At 47.3% G+C, this 21,478-nt stretch overlaps 1 protein-coding gene across 3 annotated transcripts in view; it reads left to right on the top strand.

The window, feature by feature from the left end:
- The window catches only part of RANBP10 (RAN binding protein 10), a 77,349-nt gene that overhangs the window by 17,691 nt on the left and 38,180 nt on the right, over nt 1–21,478 (top strand). For 2 of the 3 annotated variants that reach the window (XM_003812183.7, XM_008964577.5), the window contains exon 3: nt 10,642–10,694. The exons of the other annotated variant lie outside the window; for it this stretch is intronic. In XM_003812183.7, the coding sequence (XP_003812231.3) occupies nt 10,642–10,694 (53 nt within the window). The remainder of the gene's footprint in view (nt 1–10,641; nt 10,695–21,478) is intronic. 3 annotated transcript variants of the gene reach the window in all.

Genomic DNA, 21,478 nt, shown 5'->3' with positions numbered 1-21,478 from the left:
TTGAGCTCCTAGGCTCAAGAAATCCTCTAGCCACAGCCTCCTGAGTAGTAGCTAGGATTGCAGGCATATGCCACCATGCCTGGGTACCTTTTTTTTTTTTTTTTTTGAGATGCAGTCTTATTCTGGTGCCCAGGCTGGAGTGCAGTGGCATGATCTTGGCTCACTGCAACCTCTACCTCCCAGGTTCAAGCTATTCCCCTGCCTCAGCCTCCCGACTAGCTGAGACTACAGGCGTGCACCACCACACCTGGCTAAATTTTGTATTTTTAGTAGAGATGGCATTTCACCATATTGGCCAGGCTGGTCTTGAATTCTTGACCTCAAGTAATCTGCCCGCCTCGGCCTCCCAAAGTGCTGGGATTATAGGCGTGAGCCACTGTGCCTGGCCTGCCTGGATAATTTTTTTTTTTCCTCTTTTGAGACGGAGTCTCACTCTGTTGCCCAGGCTGGAGTGCAGTGGTGCGATCTTGGCTCACTGCAGCCTCCACCTCGGTTCAAGCTATTCCCCTGCCTCAGCCTCCCAAGTAGCTGGGACTATAGGCGTGTGCCACCACACCTGGCTAATTTTTGTATTTTCAGTAGAGATGGAGTTCACCATGTTGGCCAGGCTGGTCTCGAACTCCTGACCTCAAGTGATCTGCCCGTCTCGGCCTCCCAAAGTGCTGGAATTATAGGTGTGAGCCACTGTGCCCGTCCTGCCTGGCTAATTTAAAAAACAATTTTGGGGGCAGGAGCGGTGGCTCATGCCTGTAACCCCAGCACTTTGGGAGGCCAAGGCAGGCAGATCACGAGGTCAGGAGATCAAGACCATCCTGGTTATATGTTGAAACACCGTCTTTACTAAAAATATAAAAAAAAGGGCTGGGCGCGCTGGCTCACGCTGTAATCCCAGCACTTTGGGAGGCCGAGGCGGGTGGATCACGAGGTCAGGAGATCGACACCATCCTGGCTGACATGGTGAAACCCCCTCTCTACTAAAAAAATACAACAAAAAATTAGCCGGGCATGGTGGCGGGCGCCTATAGTCCCAGCTACTCGAGAGGCTGAGGCAGGAGAATGGTGTGAACCTGGGAGGCGGAGCTTGCATTGAGCCGAGATCACACCACTGCACTCCAGCCTGGGCGACAGAGCAAGACTTTGTCTCAAAAACAAACAAACAAGCAAACAAAAAATTAGCCGGGTATGGTGGCGGGCGCCTGTAATCCTAGCTACTCGGGAGGCTGAGGTAGGAGAATGGCATGAACCCAGGAGTTGGAGCTTGCAGTGAGCCGAGATAGTGCCATTGCACTCCAGCTTGGGCGACAGAGTGAGACTCCATCTCAAAAAAAAAAAAAAAAAAAAATGTGGGCCAGGCGCGGTGGCTCACGCCTGTAATCCCAGCACTTTAGGAGGCCAAGGTGGGTGGATCACAAGGTCAGGACTTTGAGACCAGCCTGACCAATGTGGTGAAACCCCATCTCTACTGAAAATGCATTACTGAAAATTCAAAAATTAGCCTGTGTGGTGGCGTTTGCCTGTAATCCCAGCTACTTGGGAGGCTGAGGCAGGAGAATTGCTTGAACCCGGGAGACGGAGGTTGCAGTGAGCCAAGATCGCGCCATTGTACTCCAGCCTGGGCAACAGAGCGAGACTCCGTCTCAAAAAAAAAAAAAAACTTGTAGGCCGGTCACGGTGGTTCATGCCTGTAATCCCAGCACTTTGGGAGGCCGAGGCGGGCGGATCACGAGGTCAGGAGATCGAGACCATCCTGGCTGACACGGTGAAACCCCGTCTCTACTAAAAATACAAAAATTAGCCAGGCATGGTGGTGCGTGCCTGTAGTTGCAGCTACTCGGGAGGCTGAGGCAGGAATATGGTGTGAACCCGGGAGGCAGAACTTGCAGTGAGTGGAGATCGCACCACTGGCACTCCAGCCTGGGTGACAGAGCAAGACTCCGTCTCAAAAGAAAAAAAAATTTGTAGAGGCCAGGCGTGGTGGCTCACGCCTGTAATCCCAGCACTTTGGGAGGCTGAGGCGGGTGGATCATGAGGTCAAGAGATCAAGACCATCCTGGACAACATGGTGAAACCCAGTCTCTACTAAAAATACAAAAATTAGCTGAGTGTGTTGGCATGTGCCTGTAGTCACAGCTACTCAGGAGGCTGAAGCGGGAGAATCACTTGAGCCCAGGAGGTGGAGGTTGCAGTGAGCCAAGATCGCACCACTGCACTCCAGCCTGGGCAACAGGCGAGACTCCATCTCAAAAAAAAAATTTTTTTTTCTAGAGACGGAATCTCGCTATGTTACCCAGGCTGGTCTTGACACCCGGCCTCAAGTGATCCTCTTGCCTCAGCCTCCCAACATGCTGGGATTACAGGCATGTGCCACCATACCCAGCCTAGAACTTCATTCCTTTTTATGGCTGAATAATATTCTGTTGTACTTATATATACATCACATTTTGTTTATCCATTCTTCTGTTGATGGACGCTTAGGTTGCTTTCACCTTTTGGTTATTGTGAATAATGCTGCAGCAAACATTGGTGTACATAGTGTTTGAGTTCCTATTTTCAGTTCTTTTGGGTGTTCACCTAAGAATGGTATTGCTGGGTCATATGATAATTTTTATTTAACTTTTTTGGGTAACTACCGAACTTTTCCATAGTGGCTGCACCATTTTACATCCCCACCAGCAGTGTGTGAAGGCTCCAATTTCTTTACATCCTTGCCAACATTTATTTTATTTCTTTCTTCATTTTTTTATTTTTTAAAGCCTTGCTGTCTTGCCTAGTCTGGTCTTGAACTCCTGAGCTCAAGCAATCCTCTTGCTTCAGCCTCTCAAGTAGCTGGAACTTTGATTGATTGATTGATTGATTGATTGATTGAGATAGAGTCTCACTCTGTCACCCAGGCTAGAGTGCACTGGCGCTATCTCAGCTCATTGGAACTTTTGCCTCCCGGGTTCAAGTGATTCTCCCACCTCAGCCTCCTGAGTAGCTGAGATCACAGGCATGTGCCACCACGCCTGGCTAATTTTTGTATTTTTAGTAGAGACAGGGTTTCACCATGTTGGCCAGGTTGGTTTCAAACTCCTGACCTCAAGTAATCTGCCTGCCTTGGCCTCCCAAAGTGCTGGAATTACAGGTGTGAGCCACCATGCCTGGCCTATTTATTCTATTTTTTCGTTGTTGTTTTTGAGATGGAGTCTAGCTCTATCCCCCAGGCTGGAGTGCAATGGCTTGATCTGGGCTCACTTCAACCACCACCTCCCTGGTTCAAGTGATTCTCATGTCTCAGCCTCCTGAGTAGCTGGAATAACAGGTGTGTACCACTACGCCTGGCTGATTTTTGTATTTTTAGTAGAGACAGGTTTCACCATGTTGGCCAGGCTGTCCTCGAACTCCTGACCTTAACTGATCTGCCCGCCTCGGCCTCCCAAAGTGCTGAAATTTCAGGCGTGAGCCACTGCACTTGACCTGGAACTTTTAAATTATAGCTATTCTAGGTATGAAGTGGTAACTCATTGTGGTTTTGATTTGCATTTCCTAATGACTAGTGATGTTGAGGATCTTGTTATGTGCTTATTGTATGTGGCTATCTGTATAGATTCTTTGGAGAAATGTCTGTTCAAGTCCTTTGCCTGTTTGGGTTGTTTGTCTTTCTGTTGTTGAGTTATAGGAATTCTTTATTTATTTTTGATATTAAACCCTTATCAGATCTATGATTTGCAAATACTTTTTCCTATTCCATTGATTGTCTTTTCACTCTCTTATTTTTTATTTTTATTTTTATTTTTTTCAGATGGATTTTTGCTCTGTCGCACAGGCTGGAGTGCAGTGGTGCAATCTTGGCTCACTGCAGACTTAACCTCCTGGGCTCAAGTGATCCTTCCACCTCAGCGTCCCAAGTAGCTGGGACTACAGGTGCATGCCACCATGACTGGCTAAATTTTAAATTTTTTGTAGAGATGGGGTCTTGCCATGTTGCCTAGGCTGGTCTTGAACTCCTGGGCTCAAGCAGTCCTCCTGCCTCCACAGCCTCTCAAAGCACTGGTATTACAGATGTGAGCTACCATGCCTGGCCTCTTGATGATGTCTTTTTTTTTTTTTTAATTATTATTATTTTTTTTGAGATGGAGTCTCGCTCTGATCTCCGCTGACTGCAAGCTCCGCCTCCCGGGTTAACGCCATTCTCCTGCCTCAGCCTCCCGAGTAGCTGGGACTACAGGCGCCTGCCACCATGCTCGGCTAATTTTTTGTATTTTTAGTAGAGACGGGGTTTCACCATTTTAGCCAGGATGGTCTCGATCTCCTGACCTTGTGATCCACCACCTTGGCTTCCCAAAGTGTTGGGATTATAGGCGTGAGCCACTGTGCCTGGCTTTTTTTTTTTTTGAGATGGAGTCTCACTCACTCTGTTTCCTAGGCAGGAGTGCAGTGGTGTGATCTCGGCTCACTGCAACCTTTGCCTCCCGGGTTCAAGCGATTCTCCTGCCTCAGCCTCTCAAGTAGCTGTGATTACAGGCATGCGCCACTATGCCCAGCTAGTTTTGTATTTTTAGTAGCGACGGGGTTTCTCCACATAGGTCAGGCTGGTCTTGAACTCCCGACCTCAGGTGATCCACCCACTTTGGCCTCCCGAAGTGCTGGGATTACAGGCGTGAGCCACCGCACCTGGCCAAACTTTATTCTTTTGTTTGTGATTATCCAGATGTCCCAGCGTTATTTTTTGAAAAAACTGTCATTTCCCCATCTAATGGTCTTAGCATCCTTGTTGAAATCAGTTGACTATACATGTGAGGGTTTATTTCTGGGATCTCTATTCTATTCCTTGGACTGTAGGTCTGTCTTTATGCGAGTGTTAAACTGATTTATTATTGTAGCTTTGTAGTAAGTTTTGAAATCAGAAAGTGTAAGCCCTCCAACTTTGTTCTTTTTAAGATTGTTTTGACTGTTTCTGTCCCTTGAGATTCCATATGGATTTTTCTATTTCTGTGGAAAACATCATTGGGATTTTGATAGGGATGGCCTTGAATCTGTATATCACTTTGGGTAGTACTGACATCTTAACAATAGTGAGTCTTCTAATCAGTGAACAGAGGATGTCTTTCCATTTATTTGTGTCTGTAATTTCCTTCATCAACATTGTATAGTTTTTAGTGTCTTTAGCCTCCTTGGTTAAGTTTTTTTACTTTTTGTTTTGTTTTGTTTTGAGATGGAGTCTCGCTTTGTCGCTCAGTCTGGAGTGCAGTGGCGCGATCTCGGCTCACTGCAAGCTCAGCCTCCTGGGTTCATGCCATTCTCCTGCCTCAGCCTCCCCCGTAGCTGGGACTACAGGCCCCCGCCACCATGCCCGGCTAAATTTTTGTATTTTTAGTAGAGACGGGGTTTTACCATGTTAGTCAGGATGGTCTCAATCTCCTGACCTTGTGATCCGCCCGCCTCAGCCTCCCAAAGTGCTGGGATTATAGGCGTGAGCCACCGCGCCCAGCCAACTTTATTTACTTTTAAGTATTTTTTTCTTTTTTTTGGGTGGGGGACGGAGTTTCGCTCTTGTACCCCAGGCTAGAGTGCAATGATGCGATCTTGGCTCACTGCAACTTCCACCTCCCGGGTTCCAGCAATTCTCCTGCCTCAGCCTCCCAAATAGCTGGGATTACAGGCATGCGCCACCACGCCTGGCTAATTTTTGTATTTTTAGTAGAGATGGGTTTTCACCATGTTGGTCAGGCTGGTCTTGAACTCCTGACCTCGTGATCCACCTGCCTCAGCCTCCCAAAGTGCTAGGATTACAGGCGTGAGCCACCGTGCCCAGCTTAAGTATTTTATTCTTTTGATGCTATTGGAAATGGAATTGTTTTCTCAATTTTTTTTTGGTTGTTCATTATAAGTGTGTAGCAATACAACTGAAAAGTGAGAAATAGAGTAACTTATTAGTTCTTTTTTTTTTTTTCTTTTTCTTTTTCTTTTTTTTTTTTTGAGACAAAGTCTTGCTCTGTCACCCAGGCTGGAGTGCAGTGGCTCGATCTTGGCTTATTGCCACTTCTGCCCCCAGGTTCACGTGATTCTCCTGCCTTGGCCTCTCAAGTAGCTGGGATTACAGGTGCCCACCACCACGCCCGGCTAATTTTTGTATTTTTAACAGAGACAGGGTTTCACCATGTTGGCCAGGCTGATCTTGAACTCCTGACCTCAGGTGATCAGCCTGTCTTAGCTCCCAAAGTGCTGGGATTACAGGCATGAGCCACCACACCTGGCCAGTTCTTTTTTTTTTTTTTTTTTTTTTTTTGAGATGGAGTCCATGTCTGTTGTCCAGGCTGGAGTGCAGTGGCCTGATCTCAGCTCAAAGCAACCTCTGTCTCCCAGGTTTAAGCGATTCTCCTGCCTCACCCTCCCAAGTAGCTGGGTTTACAGCCATGTTCCACCACACCCGGCTAATTTTTTTGTATTTTATTAGAGATTGGTTTTTACCATGTTGGTCAGGCTGGTCTTGAACCTCCTGACCTCAGGTGATCCACCGACCTCAGCCTCCCAAAGTGCTGGGATTACAGGTGTGAGCTACCACACCCAGCCCTGCATCTGGCCAATTCTAATTTTTTTTTTTTTTGAGATGGAGTCTTGCTCTGTCTCTCAGGCTGGAGTGCAGTGGTGTGATCTCGGCTCACTGCAAGCTCCGCCTCCCAGGTTCATGCCATTCTCCTGCCTCAGCCTCCTGAGTAGCTGGGACTACAGGCACCCACCACCATGCCTGGCTAATTTTTTGTATTTTTAGTAGAGATGGGGTTTCACCATGTTGGCCAGGATGGTCTTGATCTCCTGACCTTGTGATCCGCTTGCCTGGGCCTCCCAAAGAGCTGGGATTACAGGTGTGAGCCACCGCGCCCGGCAAGTTTTTTGTTTTGTGCAATCTTTAGAGTTTCCCTTTCTTTTCTTTCCAGTTTTTTTTTTTTTTTTTTTTTTAGACGGAGTCTCACTCTGTCACCCAGTGGCACAATCTTGCTTACTGCAGTCTTGATCTCCTGGGCTCAGGTGATCTTCCCACCTCAGTCTTCTAAGCAGCTGGAATTACAGGTGCACTTCACCATGCCCACCTAATTTTTTGTAGAGACAGGATATTGCCGTGTTGCCTAGGCTGGTCTCGAACTCTTGGGCTCAAGCGATCTTCCTGCTTCAGCCTCCCAAAGTTCTGGGATTACAGGCATGAGCCACCACACCCGGCAAGGTTTTCTACGTATGGGAACATGTCATCTGTGAACAGAGATAGTTTTCCTTTCCAATTTGGATGCCTTTCATTCCTTTTTCTTGTCTGATTGCATCATCTAGAATTCCCAATACTGTCTTGAATAGAAGTGGTGAAAGCAGGCATCTTAGACGAAAGGCTTTCAGTCTTCCACCATTGAGTATGATGTTAGCTGTGGGGTTTTTTTAAATTTATTTTTCGAAGCGGAGTCTCTCTTTGTCACCCAGACTGGAATGCAGTGGCCTGATCTTGGCTCACTGCAACCTCGGCCTCTAGGGTTCAAGCGATTCTCCTGCTTCAGCTCCCTGGTAGCTGGGATTACAGGCGTGTGCCACCACACCCTGCTAATTTTTGTATTTTTAGTAGAGACGGTGTTTCACCATGTTGGCCAGGCTGGTCTCGAACTCCTGACCTCAAGTGATCCACCCGCCTCAGCCTCCCAAGATGCTGGGATTACAGGTGTGAGCCACTGTGCCCAGCCAGGTTTTTCATATATGACCTTTGTTGTTAAGGTAGTTTCCTTTTATTCCTACTTTCTTGAGTGTTATTGACGTGTAATTTAACATGCTATACAAGTCACCATTTAAAGTGTACAATTTGTGTTTTTTAGTGTATTCACAGGGTCTGCTTTGTTTCTCTCAGATTGGTTGGATGATAGTCTTTAAGTTTATGAAGAGTTTCTGGAAGATAGAAGAGTGCATCTTTTGGTAGCTTTAAAACACCATGCTTTTGGAAAAGACTTAATGTCACCCAGTATTTGAAGAGTGGGGGCTTATTCGCCTTGAACCCTGACTCAGCTGTGACCTCATTGGAATATGCAACCTGGGCTCCTGTGGGGCTGCTCCCTGTGTCATTGACACCTAGAGGTGGAATGGCGCCCAAATGTGGGTGTCAGCTTCCTCTGGCTGCTCTCCCCTTAGACAGTCCACTCAGATTCTCAAGTTGAGGCAGGGGTTTGTACAGAGGCTCCCGAACCATCCACTAATAAACACCATCTTACCTGTGGAGCAGAGTCTGTAGGAAGGTGTTGAGGGCTAGCTGCTGGAGAAGGGAGAGGCATCTCCTGTGGGGAGGCCTAAGCAAGTTGTGTTTTGAGCACAGGTGCTTTAGTGATTCCCCATTCCCATAGAATGTTGTGGAACCAGAGCCCTGTTGCAGCGACCAAGCATAACTCTTCTTGAGTGACCTTTGACCTCCCCGTTTGCACATGTGCTCCAAACATAAACCCTTACCTAGTGTCAGGAAGCCTATGTGCTGGGGATGGGATGACATGTGGTGTTGGGCATAGCCCCAGGCCCCTCTGAACAGGGCATGGTGAGTGGCTGTTGTCTAAATCAGGGAAAGCCCTGACTGTTGCACTTGTGCCTGTTGGACTGCTGACTGCAGGGCAGCTGGGGTCGTTTGCTGCTTGGTCAGCTGAGGTACTGAAGGAATGGAGACTGACTTTTGGCACCCTCTGCCATGTAAAGTCAGGAAGCTGATTATTTGGGCTGCAGTTTTTCCGGAAAAATGTGCAAGTTTTAATCTAATGGGAATTCTGCCAGCAGGCTACGACAGCTTCTGCCCCTGATGGTCCTTGAAGCTAGCCCCTCTGGCAGGAGGAGGCAGGCAGTTTGTGTGTTTCTGGGAATGACTGAGCAGTCCTGTCCAGCTACAGGCTATATTGGTTCATGTCTTTGACCTTTAAGGATCCAACTCTATCTCAAATGCTGCTTAAAACAAAGCAGTAGACAAGTTCCCTTCGAACTATGAAACTCCCTCTTTGAAGTGCTGTTCCTTTTGCTTTGCTCCTTTCCCTTCTCTACCTTTTTCCCTAAGCCATGTGGGCCACGTTATCAGGGCCATATGCTGGGTTGTTTCCTTTCCTTGTTCCTACCCAGCATGATTGGGATAGCTGATTTCAGAGGCAGGTGAGTAGGTCAGAACCTTCCCTGCCTGCCTGACCCTTTATTTTGGTAGTAGAGGCTGCTCCCCCAAATATAGTGGTGCAGCAACCCAGAGAAAGGCAAAAGGGCATTTACTGCCAATAAAGGACTGGCAGGGGCAGTGTATTAGCCTTTTTTATATTACTATAAAGAAATACCTGAGACAGGGTAAAGAAAAGAAGGTTTATAAAAAAAAGAGGTTTAATTGGCTCACAATTCTACAGGCTTTACAGGAAGCATGGTGCCGGCAAAGGCCTCGAGAAGCTTACAGTCATAGTGGATGGTGACTAGGAGCCAGCATGTCACATGGCAACAACGGGAACAAGTTGGGGGGAGGTGCCATACTCTTTTAAACAACCAGATCTCGCAGGAACATTGAGCAAGAACTCGTTCATTACTGTGAGCACTGCCCCAAGACATTCATGAGGGATCTATCCCCATGATCTTAACACCTGCCACCAGGCCCCACCTCCAGCATTGGGTATTACATGTCTACATGAGATTTGGAGAGGACAAACATCGAAACCATATCATTCTACCCTGGCCCCCCAAATTTCATGTCTTTCTCACATTGCAGAATACAATCATCCCTTCCCACTAGTCCCCTAGAGTCTTAACTCATTCCAGCATTAACTTAAAAAGTCCCAAGTGCAAAGGTAAGATGGTATTTATTAGTAGATGGCCTGGGAGCCTCTGCCTCAACTTGAGAATCTGAGTGGATTGTCTAAGGGGAGAGCAGCCAGAGGAAGCTGACACCCACATTTGGGTGCCATTCTACCTCCAGGTGTCAATGACACAGGGAGCAGCCCCACAGGAGCCCAGGTTGCATACTCCAATGAGATCACAACTAAGTCAGGGTTCAAAGAGAATAAGCCCCACTCTTCAAAGAGTGGGAGGAGTGAGGGGGTCTCTGGGGGCCTCACACATCACTACTCCCAGCTTTGTGTGGTTTGGGAGGCCAATGTGAATGTATGTGGGGAAGGTAATGAATTTTGAGACCCAGAGAACAAGCTCTGTTTGAGCAGTCTTGATTGATGATCCTATGTAGATCCAACTTGGCTTTACCATGTCCTGGTCTTTGGTGCAGACTGGGTTCTCCCTATGGAACAATCGTGCATTGCTCTGTAAAGCACTACCTAGGATTGAGATGCTTTAGGCACATCTTAGGAATAGATTCTGTGCCTTAGCTACAGCCAGAATGCCAAAGGACTGGAAGCCATGAATTCATGACACTTTCCTCTGAAATTGAAGCCGGTGGTTCATAGTGACACAACACACGCAACTTTCTGTTTTCTCTAGCTGGGTGAGGCACTAAGATGCTTTCCATTAGCAAATCAAAATGTCAGGTTTCTCCAAGAACCATTAGTATGTTATAAGAGCCTCTACATTCATTGCTTTTCTCATTTTTCTGTCTTTTACCAAGAAATGTTTGAGAAGGGAGACGCATGAGCATTTGCTAACCAAAAATTTTGTGTTTTTTTTTTTTTTTTTTTGAAGTTACATGGGAATAGGACTCTCGGCTCAAGGCGTCAACATGAACAGACTTCCTGGTGAGTCACTGTTTAAGAGAACATTTGTTCTGCTCTCCTGATCCAATTGGTGTTGAGAGTCATGGTGGTAGCAGAGAGGCTGGGGAGGACTTTGTTTGCTAGCTGCCTACCTCAAGCCATGCTACTGGTTGGAGGATCCTGAAAGGTAGCCCTTGGGCCAGGATGGTGTGCATTTCCATTCCAAAAATTAATTGACAAGTGATTGTCATTAATGGAATTTGAACTGTTTGCCATCAAAGTCAACTGACCTGAGTTTGCTCCAGGTAGGGATACGCCTCAGTAGCCCTTGCTCCCATTGGCCTTGCTGAGCAGACTCAGGCATGTACTGGGAGGAAGACTGCTGCCAACCTTGGCTCCTTTGTTACTTCGTCGTGTTAAAGATCAAAGTTTTTGGCCGGGTGCAGCGGCTCACACCTGTAATCCCACTTTGGGAGGCCGAGGTGGGTGGATCACCTGAGGTCAGGAGTTCGAGACCAGCCTGGCCAACATGGTGAAATCCTGTCTCTACTAAAAATAAAAAATTAGTCGGGTGTGGTGGCACACACCTGTAGTCTCAGCTACTTGGGAGGCAGAGGCAGGAGAATCGCTTGAACCCGGGAGGTGGAGGTTGCAGTGAGCTGAGATTGCGCCACTGCACTCCAGCCTGAGCAACAGGGTGAGATTCCGTCTCAAAAAAAATAAATAAATAAATAAAAAAGATCAAAGTTTTTAAGTGACCTCCCACGTGGAATGTGATTGAAGCAATTTCTTTTATTTATTTTTTATTTATATATATATTTGAGACAGGGTCTCACTCTGTAACCCAGGCTGGAGTGCAGTGGCTCAGTCACAGTTTACTGCAGCCTCGACCTCCCAGACTCAGGTGATCCTCAGCCTTCCTAGTAGCTGGGACCACAGGAGCTCATCACCATGTCCAGCTAATTTTTTGTAATTTCTGTAGAGACAGAGTTCTGCCATTGCCCAGGCTGGTCTTGAACTCCTGGGCTCAAGCCATCAGCCCGCCTTGGCCTCCCTAAGTGTTGGGATAACAGGCGTGAGCCACTGCACCCAGCCTTATTTTTATCATCTATTATTTTTCTTTTGAGACAGGGTCTCGCTTTTCACCCAGGCTGGAGTGTAGTGGCGCGATCTTGGCACCACCTTCTCAACCTTCTGGTTGGCTCAACCTTCTGGGCTCAAGTTCTCCTCCCACCTCAGCCCCTCAAGTGGCTGGGATTATAGGCATGTGCTACCACACCTGGCTAATTTATAGGCATGTGCTACCACACCTGGCTAATTTCAGCTATTTTCTGCCCAGCAGCTCATACCTAGACCTGGACTGGCTGCAACTGGGGAGACAGAGCTTCTGCCGTGAACTGATGGGTTCCAGAAAATGGTCTTAAGTCCATTGGTCCCTTGAATCAGCAGAAGTGACATGATCCAGGCTTCCCTGACATGTCATGGGGTCAGGAAAAGTCCTTGTGTTTTTTTCTTGGCCTCCTACTCTTTGTGCCTATGACACAGAGAAGGCAGCTGGCTTTCCCCAAACAGGGAGTTACACTCAGACCTTACGTCTTTTCTAATCAATGTTTAATGTGAATCACTGATTTTTTTCTAGTAGACTGATTTCTAATACTTTCAATCTAGGATGCTTAGGATTCAACTAATTGTCAGGAATCTTACTTTTTTCCCCCTTTGATTGATCTGAGTGAAAACTGGTTTTTAATTGTTAATCAGAATGTGTGTGGCAGTTTTCTTTGCATACTGTGTGGCTGTGTTCTTTGTTATATGAGCGTCTGGCCTTGGCTAAGTAGATGTAGCTGTAGTATCTGTAGCTCTACCTCTTAATGTACAGGAAAAATAATTTCCTGTCAAGTGCAAACTGATTCTTAATTTTGTTTGTTTGTTCTAGGTGTGCTCTTTCAACTTTTGCACTGAGTTGGTAGTGGAGAAAAGAGACTTTTATGAGCTTTTTTTTGTTTTGTTTTTGGAGACAAGGTCTCATTCTGCTGCCCAGGCTGGAGTGCAGTGGCATGATCATGGCTCACTGCAGTCTTGACCTTCCATGCTCAAGTGATTCTCCCACCTCATTCTCCCCTTTAGCTGGCACTACAGGTACAAGCTACCATACCCAGCTAATTTTTCATTTTTTGTAGAGGCGGGGTCTCACCGCATTGCCCCAGCTGGTCTCAAGCTGCTGTGTTCAAGCAGTCCTTCTGCCTCAGTCTCCCAAAGTATTAGGATTACTGGCATGAGCCAGCCTGCCTGGTAAGGACTCTTTTATTTTTATTTTTTTTTTTTTTGAGACGGAGTCTTGCTCTGTCGCCCAGGCTGGAGTGCAGTGGCGAGATCTCGGCTCACTGCAAGCTCTGCCTCCTGGGTTGATGCCGTTCTCCTGCCTCAGCCTCCAGAGTAGCTGGGATTACAGGTGCCTGCCACCACACCCGGCTCATTTTTTTGTATTTTTAATAGAAACGGGGTTTCACCATGTTAGCCAGGCTGGTCTCGATCTCTTAACCTCGTGGTCCGCCTGACTTGGCCTCCCAAAGTGCTGGGATTACAGGCGTGAACCACTGAGCCCAGCTTTTTTTTTTTTTTTTTTTTTTTTTTGAGACAGGGTCTTGCTTTGTTTCCCAGGGTGGAGTGCAGTGGCACAAACACTGCTCACTGCAGTCTTAACCTGCTGGGCTCAAGCGATCCTCCCACCTCAGCCTCCTAAGTAGCTGGGACTATAAGTACATGCCACCACGCCCAGCTAGTTTTTTTGTATTTTTAATAAAGACAGGGTTTCACCAGGTTGCCCAGGCTCGTCTAGAACTCCTGAGCTCAAGCAGTCCACCCATCTCGGCCTCCCAAAGTGCTGAGATTACAGGCATGAGCCACTGCTCCTGGCCGGGGACTCTTTAGGTACCAATTTGGAATCATCTGTAGGATATATTGGGAAATTAAAAATATAAAGCATGGAAATATATGATGTGCTACCAAATGTGCAAAAAAAAGAGAAAACAAACATATCTGTATTTACTTGTATATGTATAGATCATCTTTAGAAAGCTACAGAAAAACTTGTAATATTTGCTGTTCCTTGGGAAGGGATGGGTGGCGGGAGCCAGGACTGAGAAAGAAAAATTTTCACTCACAAGCCTTTGGAATTTTCTTTCTTGTGAATATGTTATCTGTTTTAAAAATATAAATGAAATTAAAACAAAATAAACCAAAGCAAATGGCCCTGTATCAGGAAACCCTCATGTTTGTCTTTTAGGTAGTCTTAGGATGTGGTCTGTTACGCCATGTGTTGGACTTAGTATTCTTTGCTTCATATGTTCTTTTTTTATTTAAAGACAGGGTCTCACTTTGTTGCCCAGGCTGGAGTGCAGTGGTGCAAACATGGCTCACTGCAGCCTCAACCTTGCAGGCTCAAGCGATTCTCCTGCCTCAGCCCCCGAAGTAGCTGGGACTACCGGCCCACCATGCTCAGCTAGTTTTTGTATTTTTATTTTTATTTTTATTTTTATTTTTTTTTGAGAGAGTCTCACTCTGTCACCCAGGCTTTAGTGAACTGGCACGATCTCGGCTCACCGCAACCTCCACCTCCCGGGTTCAAACTATTCTCGTGCCTCAGCCTCCCCAGTAGTTGGGATTACAGGCGCACACCACCACACCCGGCTAATTTTTTGTATTTTTAGTAGAGACGGGGTTTCGCCATGTTGCCCAGGCTGGTCTCGAACTCCTGAGCTCCGTCAGTCTGCCTGCCTCAGCCTCCCAAAATAGTAAGATTACAACGTGAGGCACCGCGCCCGGCCGTTTTTGTATTTTTTGTAGAGACAGGGTTTTGCCACGTTGCCCAGGCTAGTCTTGAACTGAGCTCAAGCAATCCACTCATCTCGGCCTCCCAAAGTGCTGGGATTACAAGTATGAGTCATCATGCCTAACCGTATGTTCTTTTTTCTTTAATAAAAACCTTTTTTTTTTTTTTGAGACAAGGTCTTGCCCTGTTGCCCGGGCTGGGGTTCAATGACATGATATGGTTCACTGCAACTTTGACCTCCCAGGCTTAAGTGATCCTCTCACCTTAGTCTCCTGAGTAGCTGGGACTACAGGTGCACACCACCATGCCTGGTTAATTTTTAAAATTTTCTTGTAGAGGCAGGGCACGGTGGCTCATGCCTGTAATCCCATCACTTTGGGAGGCCGAGGCGGGTGGATCACAAGGTCAGGAGATCGAGACCATCCTGGCTAACACGGTGAAACCCCATCTCTACTAAAAATACAAAAAATTAGCTGGGCGCGGTGGCGGGCGCCTGTACTCCCAGCTACTCGAGAGGCTGAGGCAGGAGAATGGCGTGAACCTGGGAGACAGAGCTTGCAGTGAGCTGAGGTAGCGCCCTAGCACTCCAGCCTGGGTGAAAGAGCGAGACTCCGTCTCAAAAAAAAAAAAAAATTGTAGAGACAAGGTCTCCCTGTGTTGCCCAGGCAGGTCTCTAACTCCTGGGCTCAAGCGATCCTCTCATCTAGGCCTCCCAAAGTACTGGGATTACAGGCGCGAGTTACAGCGCCTGGCTTTTTTTTTTTTTTTTTTTTTTGAAACAGGGTCTCGCTGTCGCCCAGCTTGGAGTATAGTGGAGTGGTCACGGCTCACTGCAGCCCTGAATTCATAGGCTCAAATGATCTTCCTGCCTCAGCCTCCCAAGTAGCTGGGACTACAGGTGTATACCACCATGCCTGCCTAGTAAAAACTGTTTTTGTGTCACCCATTGAGTTTGAGATCCACGGAGTGGAGTAGACGAGGTGAGAGGTGTTCAGAGTCTGCTGGGCTGATCTGAGTCTCTTTGAGATGGGACCATATGGAGCCAGCCTAGTCTGTTTCTCTTTTTCACAATATGAGACTTAACCTCTCTGGGCTGGTCTGAAGCCAGCTACTGGTCATGTCCTTTGACATTGCTAATACAAAGCTGTAGGAAAATCTATTTTCCTCATGGGTGCACTTCTCTTTGGCAAGGGAAAGGGGCCTAAGTGTTCAGTGGATATTGCACTTGTCTTTGTTTCACTCTGCCTGCCAACTCCTCAGGGTTTTACTTCCTGCCATATCTGATCATCTCCCTGATTGTCTTTAAGGTGGAAAGGAGGAATCAGATTGCATCTAGATAGCACTTCTCCCTGGGAAGGATGGATGCCCCTGGCTTTTCCAGAATACAGGGCTAGCTGAATGTCCGGTCAGATCCAGTACAGGGCAGGTGGGAGGATGGAGTAAAGGGCACCCCTCTCAGGGGTGATAGTGGGCCTTTTTGTTAGTTTGTGTTCCTGTCAAGGAATACCTGAGGCTGGATCATTTATAAAGAAAAGAGTTTTATTTGGCTCATGATTCAGGGCTGTACATGCCTAGCTCCAGCATCTGCTTCTGGTGAGGGCCTATGGAAGCTTAAAATTATGGTGGAATGGAAGGGGAGCTGGTATATCACATGGCTAGAGAGAGCAGTGTGGGGGCGGGGGGTACCAGACTCCTTTTCAAACAACCAGATCTCATGTGAACTCATTACCGCTGGGAGGGCACCAAGCCATTCATGAGGAATGCTAGTGTAACCCAAACACCTCCCACCCACCAGGCTCCATTCCATCATTGAGAATCACATTTCAACAGGAGATTTGGAGGGGACAAACATCCAAACTGTATCAGCTTGCCGTTATTCATTGCAGTACTGGGTTTTGAAGTCGGAATCCCTTTTGGTGCTTTCCAGTTTCTGGGATCACTTTTTTATTTCTGGTGATGAGCATACATTTTGCAAAACCGAAAGCATCATCATTCATAAACAGAGATGAAGGTCCTGGTATTTTGGTGGGGAGGTGGGATGGAAGACGACAGCAGCTAAAGCCTTTCTGCCAGCCGCTGCTGATTTCCAAGAGGCTCTTGGTTGAGATGCAGGTCAATTGGATGGTTCAGATGTGTGGTTGGTAGGAGGCAGTAGTGGTGGTGGCCTAGGCTGGGTCCAGATTTTGAGACTTTGGTGTTTGTTTATTTATTTATTTATCTGAGACAGGGTCTTACTCTGTCTTCCAGACTAGTGCAGTGGCACAGTCACAGCTCACTGCAGCCTCAACCTCCTGGGCCGAGTGCTCCTTCCACCTCAGCCTCCCAAGTAGCTGGTACTACAGGCACGTGCCACCATGTCTGACTTATTTATTTATTTATTATAATTTATTTATTTAGACGGAGTCTTGCTGTGTTCCCCAGGCTGGAATGCAGTGGCGCGATCTCGGCTCACTGCAAGCTCCGCCTCCTGGGTTCACGCCATTCTCCTGCCTCAGCCTCTCGAGTAGCTGAGACTACAGGCGCCCGCCACCACACCTGGCTACTTTTTTGTATTTTTAGTAGAGATGGGGTCTCACCGTGTTAGCCAGGATGGTCTCGATCTCCTGACCTCGTGATCCGCCCACCTCAGCCTCTCAAAGTGCTGGGACTACAGGCGTGAGCCACTGCACCCAGCCCCGACTAATTTATTTATTTTTTTGAGATGGAGTTTCGCTCTTGTTGCCCAAGCTGGAGTGCAATGGCACAATCTCGGCTCATCGGCAACCTTCGCCTCCCGGGTTCAAGCGATTCTCCTGCCTCAGCCTCCCGAGTGGCTGGGATTACAAGCACGCACCACCACGCCCAGCTAATTTTGTATTTTTAGTAAAGACAGGGTTTCTCCATGTTGGTCAGGCTGGTCTCGAACTCCCAGCCTCAGGTGATTCACCTGCCTTGTCCTCCTAAAGTGCTGGGATTACAGGTGTGAGCTACTGCACCTGGCTGACTAATTTATTTTTTAATGTTTTTTTTTTTTTTTTTTTGAGGTGGAGTCTTGCTCTGTCACCCAGGTTGGAGTGCAGTGGTGCAATCTTGGCTCAGTGCAACCTCCGCCTCCTGGGCAAGTGATTCTCCTGCCTCAGCCTCCCAAAGTGCTGGGTTTACAGGCATGAGCCACTATGCCCATCTAAGTTTGCTGTTTTGACCGGTACTTACACATCTTTGTGCAAAGTTTTTGTTTTTGCTTCTCGTACTATTTATGAGGAGTGTTAATGTTTTAATATAGTTAAGATGTTCAAGTTTATAGCCGTTACATTTTATTGGACTAGACTGTTTTTGGATTTCATTAGCAACATGCCTGTTTCTTTGATGGCCTTATCAATCAGACTTTTATTAAATGTTCCAAAATGTTCTACTGGCATTTCAGATTGATAATGTGTTGCATAAAATCTATAGATTAGTATGGGAAACCTCAATCTTACTGAAAATTTAGTCTTCCGAACCAGAAATGACATATGTCTGTTTATTTTTACATTGCTTTATTTAATTTATAGACAGGATCTCACTCTGTCCCCCATGCTGGGGTACAGTGGCATGATCATAGCTCACTGTGACAGGATTGACAAGCCCTATGGGAGGTGATTCAGCTGGACTTGGTGTCTTCACAGTAGATTATTAGACTGCAAGCTACGAGTAGTGTGCCTCTAGAGTGTTCCTGATAATTTGTTTTAAGAATGCTTTTATTAATAAAATGGCCTGGCAATGGCCATTTTATTATTATTTTTTTCTCTGTTCTGGCTTCTCGGTACAATGGCCATTTTAGATACTGAGTCTCAGTGTTGTTAGGAGCAAGTGGGCAGGATGTGAGTTAAGCGGCCCTTATCTGAGTCAGCCCAAGAAAAGAGGTTAACTTAGAAATTCTACCCTTGGCCTGCCCAGCCGCTGCTGTCTTAGAAGTACTTGGTCTTTAGCCTTTTATGAGCCCTCGGAAGAGAGGCTTGGGACGAAGGAGAGGCCCAAGTGTGGAACTAAGCCCCTTTTCTTCTGGGACCTGATCTGGTTGAGTGTTTGAAACCAACAAGAACTGATGAGACTGGCCTGAGAGAGCCTCTGCCTCTTTCTCTCTGAAGTAAGTGTTTCTCGAATATAGAGGATAATCTGCATCTCCCTGATTTCCACCTGTACATTGGACTGCTCTTTTCTCTGTTCCTTTTGGGTCTAGTTCCTGATTAAAATATCCAGTACTTGGTTGGACGCAGTGGCTCATGCCTATAATCCCAGCACTTTGGGCGGCCGAGGCAGGAGAATCATTTGAGGTCAGAAGTTCAAGACTAGCCTGGCCAATATGGTGAAACCCTGTCTCTTCTAAATGTACAAAAAAATTAGCCGGGCGTGGTGGCGTGCGCCTACAGTCCTAGCTACTCGGGAGGCTGAGGCAGGAGAATCGCTTGAACCCAGGAGGCGGAGGTTGCAGTGAGCCAAGATGGAGCCACTGCACTCCAGCCTGGGCAACAGAGTGGGACTCTGTCTCAAACAAACAAATAATCAGATACCTGAGTGAAGTGGGTGTGGGGGTGGTAGGGACAGGACTCACCTTCCTTGAGGGACCCAGAAGACTCGTGAGGCCTATGAATGATGGCTGTGCTTTGCCAGACCCTGAGAAAGCAGGGAAGGGGCAGCTGGTACCCTCAGCAGGAGTATTCAAGCCACTCCACTCATTGCACCCTGCCCTTGAGCAGATCCCACTTCCAGAAACCTGAGTTCTTTGCTCCAGGTCCAACAGAGGTGAACCCACTTGCCCCAGACTGGGGTTATTTTCCTGCAAAAACCGGATCCTCGTGTGTTCCCCATCTCTGCTGACAGCCACTGTCCACTTTGGCCCCCAGGTGGGACTCCTCAGAGTAATCTCATGTCCTCCCTCTCCCTCAGCCGTGGTTCTGCTGCTCCACAGATATCTCTTTAATCTGGCTTCTGTCTCCACCCCATTGCCATTGCCTCTCCACTGGCGGTTTCCATGATCTGCGCCACAGGCCTCTGCTCTCCTCTCTGTATGCACTGTGCCCCTTCCCTGCTTTGGGCCTCTGACTCCTCTGCCCAGTGGACAGTCTCCTGCTCAGCCTCATTTTCCTATACCTCTGCACATGCCATACACCAGCATGGCTGTTTAGGGTGCCAAACGTGCTGCTGACACTCCCTGCTCTGCCCCTTGGCAGATGTCCTTCTTGCCCTGGGACTGCCCTTCCTCCTTGATCCCCACTGAACCTTGTCTGACCCCTTCAGCCCTAACCATGTCTGGGATGACACTTGCCACCCTGCCTGGTGTGTGTCTTTCACATTTACCCAGAGTGTCCTCACTGGATTGTGAGCTCCTTGGGACTCCCCCATAGTGAGCACAGCACCTGGCATCATGCACTTGGGCTTTGGGATGAGTTGTTTCTGCATTTTGCTGTGCTTTGCCTAAGTGTGTTGGGCTTCAGTAAATTGCATCAGGCTCCATCAGCCTGCGGCCTGCCTAGAGCTTGAAGCTGTCATTTGGAGCTCAGCCTCACCCCACTGCCCTAATCATTATGGCACTGATTGTGTGTAGGGGCTCTGCTACCACTTTCTACCTGGAGGAGTAGTGACTGCTCCCTTTTCTGTATGTCAGGACTAAGTGTCATTGAATCCACTCCTGACTCACATTTGGTCATATGGGGAAATAGACATCAAGGGCTGTGGTCAGCTGGTGGAGCAGAGCGTGGATTCTGGAGCTATACCACCTGCATTTGCATCCTGGCGGCTGTGTTACCTGGAGTGAGTTACTTTACTGCTCTGCCTCAGTTTCCCCCTTTGTAAATGAAAGTGATACTAGTATCTAACTCATATATAGGATGGTTACGAGGATTGAGTTAATTCCTGTAACATGCTTAGACTAGTGCCTGACACAGGAAAGGGGTACATAAATATTAGCTATTCTTTTTAGAGATTGGAATCTCACTCTGTTGCCCAGGCTGGAGTACAGTAGCATGATCATAGCTCCCTTGTAACCTCAGACTCCTGGGCTCAAGTGATTTTCTTGCCTCAGCTTCCCGAGTAGCTGGAACTACAGGCACACAACCACCACATCTGGCTAATTTTTTTTTGTTTGTTTTTTATTTAGAGATGGGGTTCTTGCTATGTTGCCCAGGCTGATCTTGAACTCCTGGCCTCAAGCAGTCCTCCTCCTTTGGCCTCCCAAAATGTTGGGATTACAGGTGTGAGCCACTATGCTCAGCTGTATTAGCTATTCTTATTATTGAGAAAAGGTGTGTGTTTTTTTTTTCTACCTGAAGAAGGAAGTACCTATATATTTAAAGTTCTTTTATAAATGTTTATGTATGTCCGGGCACGGTGGCTTACGCCTATAACTCCAGCACTTTGAGAGGCCGAGGCGGGCAGATCACTTGAGGTCAGGAGTTCGAGACCAGTCTGGCCAATGTGGTAAAACCCCGTCTCTACCAAAGATATAAAAAATTAGCTGGATGTGGTGGTATGCGCCTGTAGTCCCAGCTACTCAGGAGGCTGAGGCAGGAGAATTGCTTGAACCTAGGACGTGGAGGTTGCAGTGAGCCAAGATCGTGCCACTGCACTCCAGCCTGGGTGACAAAGTGAGACTCTGTCTCAAAAAAAATAAAAAATAAAAAATATATGTTTATGTGTTAGAGTGGAGTTAGGTATCATTGAAACTACCTTTTCTCTCAAGTGCTTGGTCTTCTGTGTTTGAATAGGCGTGTTTAGTACGGTAGCTGTAGTCAAATTATAGAAAAAGATGGCACAGCAATCAAAGTCAAGATGTTGATGTTTTGAGTGTTTTATTGTAGGTTGCACTGGCTCAGCAAGGACATCTTTGCCAGTAGAGCTGTTAGACGCAGAGAGCAGACACCCTGGGGTCTTGCTTGGAACCTGGGGCAGATGATAACAGAAAGTCCCTCTCCAGTGAGGCTGTGGTGCTCAGACTTTCCTGGGAGCCTATGGGCATGTCTTAGTTTGCATGGTCAGAGGT

This window comes from Pan paniscus, chromosome 18 (assembly GCF_029289425.2).
Source record: "Pan paniscus chromosome 18, NHGRI_mPanPan1-v2.0_pri, whole genome shotgun sequence".
Lineage (NCBI taxonomy): Eukaryota > Metazoa > Chordata > Mammalia > Primates > Hominidae > Pan > Pan paniscus.
Note: the sequence above shows the minus strand (reverse complement) of the source record. Positions and strands in the feature narration are given on the sequence as shown.